At 41.9% G+C, this 12,157-nt stretch overlaps 1 protein-coding gene across 1 annotated transcript in view; it reads right to left on the minus strand.

Annotated features, from left to right (window-relative positions):
• Positions 1–12,157, minus strand: part of LOC147706353 (solute carrier organic anion transporter family member 4A1-like) — a 345,292-nt gene that overhangs the window by 139,388 nt on the left and 193,747 nt on the right. Inside the window, exon 6 of the mRNA XM_086932845.1 lies at positions 1,369–1,564. Within this exon, the coding sequence (XP_086788971.1) occupies positions 1,369–1,564 (196 nt within the window). The remainder of the gene's footprint in view (positions 1–1,368; positions 1,565–12,157) is intronic.

Consider the following 12,157-nt stretch of genomic DNA (forward strand, 5'->3'; position numbering starts at 1 on the left):
TAATGGCATTGCGGAGTCATGGTACTTTCGTAATGAAAGTATGCGGAGTGTTGGTATGTGGAAAGAAAGTTGCGGAATAATGGGTGTTTACCCTCTCCCGCTAAGTACATTGGTGGCATGGCGGCCCACATCTCCAGCAACATACTCATATTTTTTCACCACCCATTGGAAAAATGCACAGGTCTCTCTCATTGATGGCCAGCACCGACATACACTTTTAGACACACCTCCCGCCACAAGTTCTAGAATTGCGAACTTTAGAGCTGGGGAGCTACGTTCGAATCTCGGCATCAGCTCAACATCCTGTGATTCCAGGCAAATCGCTTTGTCTCCCCGTGCCTACCACAAATGAATGTGTTCTTCTGTAATGTAAATTGTGCTCATGACAGGCTGTCGAGTTTGCGCTATATAATATTGCAAGGAAAAATAAAGTAGGGAAACTCGAGTTCACACACTACTGAACGCGCACTCTTAAGTGCATCAGGAGTGCACTGTGAATCGGAGCGTTTCACAGGCCTGTCACAGATAAGAAATGCTATCTAAACGAAATCCTACAAAACAATATACTACTGGCCGGCAGCAATTCATACCCGGACAACGTCGGGACGGGCTGCTAGTATATATATATATTGTAATTCAATTTAACCGTGTACAAAGGCTTTTCTGATTAGTGAGGGAGAGAGGTAAATTTGTGCTCAGAGAGACAATTTGAAGAGACCTGGTGGACTTGGACTGCTAACAAGGTACAAGCTAAGTTTGATGTGGACATCTAAAGAAGCAGTATAAAGGCTTGGTTACATTTCTATGGCTACTGGCAGACACTAATGTAGAATTATATAGGGCAACTTTTATTATATGCCCACATTATTAATACAATGATTACTTGCCGTTTATGCTATACTAGAATAAGGTGCAATAAAGATCTGCAGGCACATTATTGTTGTGTTTGGTGACTCCTCAGAACTGAGTGGGAGCCCCATGGGGAAATATTCATCCTCTTATGGGCTCTGGCCGGTCTGCATAGTCTCCAAACTGCATTAATTGTTCCCAGATAATTTAGAGAGGGATGTCTGTTTTGCCTGCTCTGCAGATAATCTACACAAATTGAGGAGGTACTTGCAAGTCCTTAGGTGTTGGACGGCTCAGGGAAAGAGCAGGGCTGGGCTGACAATTGAGCAGGCCAAGTTTCCAAGGTAGCACTGTTACACTGTTTTGTCTTAACAAGAAGTGGTGTCTGGGCCAACCAAACAGTGATTGCATTGCCCACAGAATCCTCTGCAGTCCCCCTGCGGCTAAATTAAATGTAACAGATCCCATCAGGGCAATCTAACATCGAGAACTACCTTTGAGTAATACAATAATGCTTACCTTCCATCGTAAGAAGCTGTAATGCCAGCCACAGGCATGTTTGGGCAGTGAATGAGGAACACAAACATAGCCATTAGACTGATCAGTGCACACAATAAACTGAATTTGATGATTCCAGAACAACGAAGTTTCATCTTATTTACAATGAATCCTCCAAGGAATGTGCCCCCTCCTCCAGCCGGGACCACAAGATAACCTGTGTGAAAGAAGGACAGCAGTATTACAATGTACAGATGTATAAGAAGGAATGGTTTCTTATTAACTGTAATCCTAGTTCTCCCTCAGGGGACTCTCTATTGAAATCATAAGCACTGAGTAGTCCCGAACATGTCGGAGCACTTCTTTAAAATACATCTTCTTAAGTATAGACATTTGCCTTACTTTAGGATTCCAAAACTAGGTCATCATTTTGTTTAAAAACAAAAATTCAGCCTAGAAACTTACATTAAAAAGGGTTCAAATATCATTACTAAAATAAGTAAAACGTCCAAGAGTTGAGTAATTTTTTCTAATCAATATAATTCATAAACCTTTTTAAAAGGAGATGGAGAAGAAGGAAATGGGCAATGTAGACCTATAGGCTGCAGTACTGCAGTCATAAAAAGTGGCACTGACCTTTACGTACAGGACCATAATTCACAAACAATTGATCTGTCTTACGTATATCTTTAGTTTTATCTAGATAACATTTTAGGACCCTTCTCACAATGGCTTGATTAATGTGAAAATCCAAAACAACTTTGGGCAAGAATTTCGGATGAGTTCTCATAACCACATTATTGCTATGAAATTTTGTATATGGTTCATAATAACATAAAGCTTGAATGTCACTAACTCTACGTGTTGTAATGAGGCTTTACGAATATCATTTAATCAATCAATCAGGAGTTTGTTGAGCGTGACTACTCACCCGTAATGGTCTCAAAGCTCTGGGTGGGGGGGGGGGGGTTGCAGGTTCCAGTCCATCAAGGAAGGGGGTCTGTCGAAGAGCCAGGTCTTGAGGCTTCCCGTGAAGATGGGGAGTGATGTTGTCTGTCTGAGGTGGAGAGGTAGGGCGTTCCAGGCTCTGGCGCGAGGAAGGAGAAGGAGCGGCCTCCTTCTGAATAGGTTTTAAAGAGGCTGAAGGAGCGGAAGGATGGCTTAGTAGAGGAAGAACCTTTCTGATACCCTCTGAGAAGTCTTTAGTAACTGAGACTGAGAAAAAATAAGTTTGTAAGGGACATTTTGTGGAGGCAGTAATCGCTGCCAAGGGGACCTTAACAGACGAGAATTGTAACCCAGATTTGGTCAAATGTAGTAAGTCTGAGAGTAAAGATTCTTCTTGGCATGTAGTTGGATTAATGTTCTTATCAGAACACCAGAACCTCTTCCATTTAAAACAGTAAGATGTATGCCTTGATAGACATATAACTTCTTTTAGAATGTTCATGCATTCTTGAGGTAAATTCAAATGTCCATACTGCACGCCTTAAGGAGCCATGCTGATAAACTCAGAGAAATTGGATGGATCATCTGGCCTCCAAACTTCAGGAGATCCTGTCTGCATGGCAGCCTCATGTGAGAACGTTCCAACATGTGGAGTTTTTTTTAAATATACAGTGTGAACTAGACCCGAAAGTATCGGAGCTCTTTACATGAGCACCAATTGCGTTACAGATGGACACATTCATTTTTTTTTCTTAGGCACGGGGGGATTAAGTGATTTGCCCAGAATCACAGGATGCTAAGTGTCCCTGCTGAGACTCAAACCAGGTTACCCAGCTTCGAGGTCGACCACCCTAGCTGTTAGGCCACATCCTCTCCCCATGTGGGGAGAGGATGTGGTCTGTGATCCACCAGAGCTATCAATATCATTCTGAGCTAAGAGTAAGACACTTTGATGATTACTGATGGAATCAGGTGTATAGGAGGAAAACTGTAGAGAAATGTGTTGGCCCAGTCGACCCATAGGGAATTTCCAATTGTCCCTGGATGGTGAAACATCGGGCTAGGTTTGGGCTTTTTTGTTTTTGCAGATGCAAATACATCTATGTAAGGAAAGCTGCAGGTGCAGATGTCGTGAACAATGGCATAATACAGCACCCACTCATTATTTTCGTGAAGAATCCTGCTTAGGGAGTCTGCTTATATATTCTGGACACCTGGCAGATGGGGTGCAGTGAACCTCATGTTTCTGACCAGCAACCAATTCCATATTGTTTGGGCTTCCAGTGATAAGGCTCTGGACTTTGTTAGGGCTTCTATTGATAAGGCCCTGGAATGTGTTCCTCCTTGCTTGTTCAGATAGTACATCGTTCTATCTTGAAGGATGGTATGAAAGACTTCAGGGCCAAATGGACAGCTCTTAGTCCCAGAAGGTTGATACGGTAAGTAATTGCCTAACCAGTCCGTGCTCCCTGAGTTTGAAGGTGATCCGTGTATTCGCTAACCTAACAGAGAGACATCGGTCACTATTGTTTGAGAGGGAACACCCTGATGAAAAGGCATCCTTTGTAGGAGATGTTTTGGTTGACACCACCACTAGAGGGATTGCTTCGCTTTGAGGTAAAGTGTGATCGTGTTTTCCCAACTGCCTGCGTATTGACTCCACTGGGCTCCCAGAAAGCCTTGTAGTGGTCTCATGTGGAGACGGACAATTAGCATCAGAAATATACAAGATGCCATTGAGCTAGAATGGATGACACTTTCCTCACCATTGGATGAAAGAATTTCCTGAAAGATTGACATTTTATATGTATGGATAAAAGTCTCTTCTCCGAAGTAAACACTTTAATGGTGTCAATAGTAGCTTCTACAGAATGAAGAGACTGAACTGGCGATGAGGTTGATGTGTAGCGAGTGATATGAAGACCAAGTTGACTGAGAGTAGAGACCACGATTTGATAATGATTTTATACTTCTTGTCGCATTGACACCTTGATAAGCCAGTCATCTTTATACACACAGACGAATATTTTGAATTTTCTGAGATGTGCACCTACCACTGCCATGCAGTTCGAAAAAAGTTCTGAGGGCTGATTTGAGCCCAAAAGGTAGTACTTTGTAGTGGTTGTGATTGTGGCCTACTACCTACAAATCTCAGGAATTTGCTGTGTTTTCTGGCTATGGGGGGTCTGCAAATATGCATCCTGAAGATCTATGAAACAGAGCCAGTCTCCTTGATGGATTTGAGGATAAATTTTATGTAAAGTTAGTATTCAGAATGTTTTCTCCACATCCACTTGTGTGCGCTTTCAGACCTAGTTTTAGACCTGTATTCGTTTTTCGAACCTTTCTTTTTCACCAAGAAATAAGGGGAATTAATCCCTGTTCCTCCTTGGCTGAGAGGTAACCAACCTTCAGCAGAAGAATGTTCACTTCTGATCTCAGCATTTGTAGATATTGATTAGATGATTTTGGTGGAATATTTGGTGAAGTCTTGGTGAATCTGAGACAATAACCATTCTGTACAATAATCAGTACCCAGGTGTAATTTGTGATAGATTTCCATTCTGTTGGATATTTGGAAATACTCCCTCCTACCGGAGTGTGTAACGGAAGATGGGGAAGCAGAGACCCATTGTTTGGAGCCTGGAGGAGGCTTTCCTGCTTGAGCAGAATGATGGCCACCTCTTGCCTGTTGTTGATGCCTTCGATGCTGTTGAAAAGGCCTTTTTTACTGCTGTTGGTGGGGTCCTTGAAACCACTGATGGGTTTGAAACTTTTGCGGATAAAAATGTCTCTGGTAAGGCTTGTAAGGGTGTTTTCTCTGTTCCTTCAATTTTTCTAGACCAACTGTTTTGAAAGTCTTCAATTTGTCTTTCATCCAAGCCATCTCTTTGTCTGTATGCCTTCCAAAGAGAGCGTTACCAGAGAAAGGGACGATGAGAATCCTGTGTTGAGATTCCTGATTATGAGCAGCCAAGAATGTCACCTAAGAGCTAATCCATGGCAATATCTAGGGGTTGTTAGCAAAGATGAGTCAGCAGCAGTGCTGATACTTGGTTAGAGACCATCATGCCTTCATTTAAAATTTCTATGAAGTTCCCCCTGAGGTCTATTGGGAGATCATCTGTACATTGTTGTAGGGAGTCCCATAAGTATCTATCATATCTGCAGAGAAGGGCAGATGCTCTCTCAGCTTTCACGTTCAAAGCTGCTGTGTCACTACCTTGCCCCCCACCGAGTCTAGTTTCCTACTTTCTTTTTCTCGTGGAATCGTGGATGAGGGAGTTGTAGAATAAATCTTCTTCGCAGCCAAGGTAACAACTGAATCAGGAGGGGGATCTGACCACAGGATTTACGGGTCCTACTCTGGAGGCTTATATTTTTTCTGAAGCCTAGATGGAGCTGTTGTGGCTGAATCTGGCAGGTGGAAAAGTTCCATAGCTGATTCTAACAAACCTGGAACCAGAGGCAGAAAAGGTATAGAAGCAAAACGTTGGTGAGGAGTCAAAAAATATCACCGACGTAGACGTTGAGGGAGCAAGCAATGAAAGGATTATGTTACTTAACCAGTAAGCATCTGTTCTTGGCATGTAGAGCTGTAGATTCACATGCTTGGCGTACTCCTGCCATCTAATGTTGGGTCTGGATGTTTGAAAGTTGTTTTCATCAAAGAAGTCTTTCAAGTCAGAAGGTAAGATGACTCCTCCTTTCGGTAACATTGCGCATGGGCATTGACTCCATTGTTAGATTGTTTTCCCGCAAGAAGGTGAGAATGGGGTACGTAAGTGTAGTAGAGATTTCCATGCGTATGAAAGTATAAGTATGAACTGCAATAACTATAGGTTCACGAGGAGGCGGTGGGTGCATGTGAATCAACAGCTCTACATGCCAAGAACAGATGCTTACTGGGTAAGTAACATAATCTGTTCGAGGCATGTGTGCTGTAGATACACATGCTTTGCATAGACTATGAAGCAGTATACTCCCAAAGCGGTGGCTAACTGGTAGATGTTGCAGTTGTTTGAAAAAGCGTTTTAAGCACTGCTTGCCTACATTAGTTTGTTGGCGTGCTAACACATATACACATTAGTGTGTGGTGTAGACCATGTAGCTACTATACATATGTCAGCTAGAGGGATGTTACCTAAAAAGGCCATAGTAGCCCCTATTTTGCGAGTGGAATGCGTTCTAGGGGGTATAGATAAAATTCTTTTAGCTTTTGCATAGCATGTTTGAATGCATTTAACAATCCATCTTGAAATGCCAGATTTAGAGCTGTGATTGTCTTTGTGAGGTGGAGCAAATGCAAAAACTGTTGTTTTGTTTTACAAAAATCTTCGGTCCTTTCTATGTAGTACAATAAGGCTATTTCCACAACAAGAGTGTGAAGAGCATGTTCTGCTACAGAATCGGGTTGAGGGAAAAACACAGGTCTCTCAACTGATCGGTTTATATGAAAAGCAGAAACTACTTTGGGAAGGAATTTTGGGTTGGTGTGAAGTACTATCCTGTCTTTGTTGAGCTGAAAGAAGGATTCTTCCCAGGTTAATGCCTGTAGTTCACCAACTCTCCTCAAGGAAGTGATTGCCATGAGGAAAGCAACCTTCGTTGAAAGAAACTGTAAAGGACAATTATGCAATGGTTCAAAAGGTGGACCCATAAGCCTTGTAAGGACAATGTTAAGATTCCACACTGGTGCAGGGGGAATTCTTTGTGGTATTAAACTTTTCAAGTCTTCCATGAAGGCTTTGATTACTGGAACTTTAAATAGTGATAAATGCTGGCTTTTGCAAATATGCAGCTACCGCTGCAAGGTGCAAAAAAAAAAGATGTATAAGCCAGTCCAGTTTGCTGTAAGTGCAACAGGTAACAGATAATGTTTTGTATAGAAGCATCTAGAGGATTGATTTTGTTGTTATTACTATAGACGACAAATATTTTCCATTTTGCTGCATAACAAGCTCTGGTAGGAGGCTTTCTTGCTTACTTTAGAACAGTCGTACAGTCTGGTGGTAGATTTAAATAACTAAATCATACAATCACGTAAATGCACTTATGCCAATATGCACTGTAGCAAAAAAGCAAATCTAACAATTTTGTGTGATTCTCCAATTTCTTATATTTGAATAAAGATTTTTGCACAAATACTCAAAAATCATATACTGTGTTCATTGTTACTTCGTTGACAACATGTATATTTTGTACAATTCTTTGATCTGTTTAAATCACAGATTACTTATTACAGCCTATAACAACCACATAATCATTCTTCCGTAGTCAATCCCAATGCATTTCAGGACAGCCTATAACAACAACATAATCATTCTTCCGTAGGCAATCCCAATGCATTTCAGGACTTATGTCCCTTCGTCAGGGAACAATCTGTTAAAAATAAAAATAATGTGCAGGTTAAACCTTCCTTCACCCTCTCAAAAGATCACTTCTGCTCTGTTCAATTTACGCACATGAAAGTCAATACAAAGGGATAAAAAAAGGTGTTGTCCAGTTGTTTGTGTTGAAATTAAATGACTCCTTCCTTATATACACCTCAATTGGTGATCAGTACAGAGTCCCACGCCATGTGCACTGTGCACTTAACGAGATTTAGACAGGTGACTGCTGTTCACCACCTCTTCATTCGTGATTTTAATGAGCTCATGCGCAATATACTCAATAAAAATGAAAGAATGAACACTGCAGCTACAATGCGTATAGAAACTCTATGGATCAAAAAAAAGAGAAAAATAGTCCGATACTATATCAAAGCCGCCAAACTCTTGCACTGTATGCTGCTAAACTGCAGTGCTAAAAAAAGCTCTAGATAGTTGATATGGAGACTTTTGTGCTTGTTACTCAACAGGCCTTGTATTGTATAATCTTGGAGATGGGCACCCCAACCTGTCAGAGATGTGTCTGCTGTGAGTACGATCTGAGGAAAAGGGTCCACTGACGTGCTAAGCACTCTTGTAGCGGACGCATGTGGAGTATTGCATGGGGTACAATTTCAATGCAAGATGCCATCATTCCCAGCAGTTGCATGAACACTCTGGCTGGGAATGTTTGGTTGGATTGAAACTGTAGTATCATAGACTGAATTTTGTGAATTCTAGCTACAATGGGAGAGGCCAGAGCTTTGAGAGTGTCGAGAGTTGCTCCTAGATAAGACTGCATCTGTAAAGGAAGCCCAGTTGATGAAGTAGGTCTATTGTGGTCTGAGTGTTTCGTAGACAGTTTTGGTAAGTGCTGGCTTTGATGAGCCAGCCGTCTAGGTTAGGGAAGACGTGAATATGTTGTCTTCTGAGATGAGCTGCAACTACTGCCAGACATTTGGTAAATATTCAAGAAGCAGTAGTCACTCCAAACAGGAGTACTTTAAACTGGTAATATTTGTCCGCTATTACAAATATGAGGTATTTGCGATGAGCTGGATGAATTGGAATGTGAAAATATGCGTCTTTTAAGTTTAGAGTAGCCATAAAATCTCCCTTCTGAAAAAGTGGAAGTACCTGTTGAAGGGTTACCATGTGAAAGTGCTCTGTCAGTATATATTGGTTTAACTCTCTGAGATCCAGAATAGGTCTTAAGGAGCCATCCTTTTTTGGGGATCAGAAAGTAGAGAGAGTAAACCTCTGAACCTTAGTACTGTAGTGAAACTGGTTCTGTGGCTTCCTTAAGTAAGAGAGATTGTTGGAGCAACTGCAAGTGGTCTGGCAACAATTTGTAAGAGTGAGGTGGAATGTTTAGAGGATTGGCAGTAAGCTTCAGGCAATAACTATGTTGGATAATTCTGAACACCCATTTGTTGGGTGTTTTAGATTGCTAAATGGGGAGAAACTGAAGCGTGGGGAAGTGACTGCTTAGTAGGGGAAGAGGAGTTACGGGGTGTGGTGCCCTTACCCCTGCCTTTGGAGTTGTTTGCTCTATACCCTCCTCTAAAAAAGCATATGGAGGAAGAGATGTGGTTATACCTATTTAAGAGGTGTAGTTTTGAACCCTGCTCGGTAAAAGGAGCGGCAAAATGAGCCTCTGTTTGAAGGATGCTGGAGCGCTCCCATGGACTTTGTCACTTGGGTGACATTTTTCATTTTCTCAAGCGCCTGATCGACCGCAGGACCTAAGAGATGTTCTTTGTCAAAGGGTGTATTTAAAATAAATTGTTGCACTTTAGGCTTAAAGGTGGAAATTCTTAACCAAGCATGCCTTCTGAGTAGGACACTAGTGTTGACTTCTCTAGCTGCAGTGTCAGCAGCATCTAACACACATCTTATTGAAGAATTGGAAATTAGCTTTCCTTCATGTACTTCCTGAGCTTTTGCTTTATGCTCATCTGGGAAATATTGGAGCAATTGTTCCATTTCATCCTGGTGCGCCCTGTCATATCTGGCTAAAAGGTCCCGCGTAATCGCAATGCACCAGTTGGCAGCTTGAGCAGCTATGCATTTGATAGAAACGTCTATTAGCTAGGATTTTTTATCTGCGGAGGAGCATCCCCAGAGATTAGGGAATAAGCTTGCTTGCGAGCACTGGACGCTACCAGTGAGTCTAATGGTATCCAGCCCTTAATAAATACCGGATCTGTTGGGGAGGCTTTATATTTTTTATTGACTCTAGGAGTTAAGATACGTGCACGCACAGGATATTTAGAAATTTCATCAGCGTGTATCATCATACCTTGAAGCATAGGGAGTGTTTAGGTTGACCTGTGTGTGGATCCTAGTGTCTCAAACAAATAATCCTCTTCTATGTATTCTTTGTGTAGTACCACCCCATAGTATTCTACGGCCTGGCAATGAGTTTGTGATAAGATTCATTGTCATCAGGTGGAGTTGGCTTGGCAGGGTAAAGGTTTGGATCTTTGTCTAATGGAGGGTCAATTGTGTAATCCTTCCATGGATCTACTGGTAATTGCAAGTCCCCCTCATCAATAGCATCCCTGTCAGGCTGAGATGGTGGAGAATCCTGAGGTGTGATGTGCAAAGGATTTAAAGTCGGAGAAGAAGGTGGAAGTCGAGGTGTTGCTGGTGGTGGATGAAAAGGATAAGTTACTTACCTGTAATCCTAGTTCTCTTCCAGTGGTATCCTCATCAAAGTCATAAGCACTGAATATTTCCCCCCATGCGCGGGGACCCCGTAAATAATAAAAAATATATATGAAAAACATATATATATATATACAGCTCTAGATATATATACATATATAATTTTTTCTCAAACCAATGCAGCCCCCATATAGGAGGCTAAACAATGCAATAATATACTAATACTTGTGCAAACACATAATGAATATATTAACCAAAGTAGGGCAAGTATTACTTGAACTCCTTTTAATGAGTACAACTCATGAAAACTGCAAAAAGAGCAGGCATTGTTAGCCTACAGGCTGCATTGTAAGACCATAGCATAGAAAACGAAAGCAAGTGTACAAAAACTGGCACTGTGCCTTTAAGGCAGCCATGACCCCTAACTTTCCATCATGCCTCAGGGGTGACAGTTAGGTCAGTTGTTCTTTCAGGGCCCAAGGAATAGGACACAAAGATAAAGCTTAACCAAACAAGGAAAACCAGTCTCATTTGCCTGGTGAGGTGGGTGGGTTACTTATGACTTTGATGAGGATACCCCTGGAAGAGAACTAGGATTACAGGTAAGTAACTTATCCTTCTCTTCCAAGGGATCCTCATCAATGTACATAAGCACTGAATGGGATAGCAGCCCATCTTTCACATGCGGGCAAATGAGACGGACTCACCCAACAGACAACCATAATTATTATTGTTTGAACAGATTCCTCAAGGAGGCTTGGCCTACTTGGGTGTCTGTTCTGGTATCTGAATAAAGACAATAGTGTCTTGTAAATGTATGTACAGATCTCCAGGTAGCTGCTTTACAGATCTCAGAAATCGGTACATTATTGAGGAAAGAAGTTCTAGCCTCTTTTCCTCTAGTGGAATGAGCCTTGGGGGTAGCCCCAAGAGGCTTCTGTGCTAACTGGTAAACCAATTGGATACTATCTATCTGGAGATGGAACACTTGGAGGCTGAAAAACCTATTCTGATCAAACCATAATTAATGAATAGTTTATCAGATTTTCCTATTGTTTTGGATCTGTCCAAACAGAATTTTAAAACCCTCTTCAGGTCTAACGAGCTGAGGACCTTACTGCTGGATTAGAGGGATTAGGAAAAAAGGTTGGTAGTGAAATGGTTTGGTTGACATGGAAATCTGACCCCACCTTCGGAAGGAAGGAGTGGTGTGTTCTTAAAACAACTCTATTTAAATGGAACACCGTGTAAGGCTCTTTTGAGCAGAGCGCTTGAATCTTGCTCACCCTGCGAGCTGAGGTAATCGCCACTAGGAAAGCTACCTTCCACGTAAGGTGTTGAAGGGTTGCTTTTAGGATAGGCTCAAATGGGGGACCCATCAATTTAGATAGGACCAAGTTCAATTCCTAGGGGGGAGAAGGAGACCGAGCAGGAGGATAGACCTTCTTTAGACGTTGTAAAAAATCCTTCACTACTTGTAGCTGAAAGAAGGACGGTTGAGAAGGAGATCGCCTGCATGCCGTAACGGCAGCCAGGTGCACCTTAATGGAAGCACATTTGAGGCCTGCCTTGGCTAAATGAAGCAGATATGGTAAAATCACTTACTCCTGCCTTTTGGTAGGATTACTATTATTTTGTACACACCATAAGAAAATACTTTTTCCATTTACAAGCATAGGAGTGCCTTGTGGAGGGCCTTCTAGCTTGTTTCAAGATGGTCATGCAGTCTTGAGGAAGTCCTAAATGACCATACTGGAGGACCTCAGGAGCCCTGCTGCTAAGTTCAGTGAGGGAAGGTTGATGTGAGGAATCCTCCCGTTCAT

The sequence above is a fragment of the Lissotriton vulgaris genome, chromosome 7 (genome assembly GCF_964263255.1).
Source record: "Lissotriton vulgaris chromosome 7, aLisVul1.2, whole genome shotgun sequence".
Lineage (NCBI taxonomy): Eukaryota > Metazoa > Chordata > Amphibia > Caudata > Salamandridae > Lissotriton > Lissotriton vulgaris.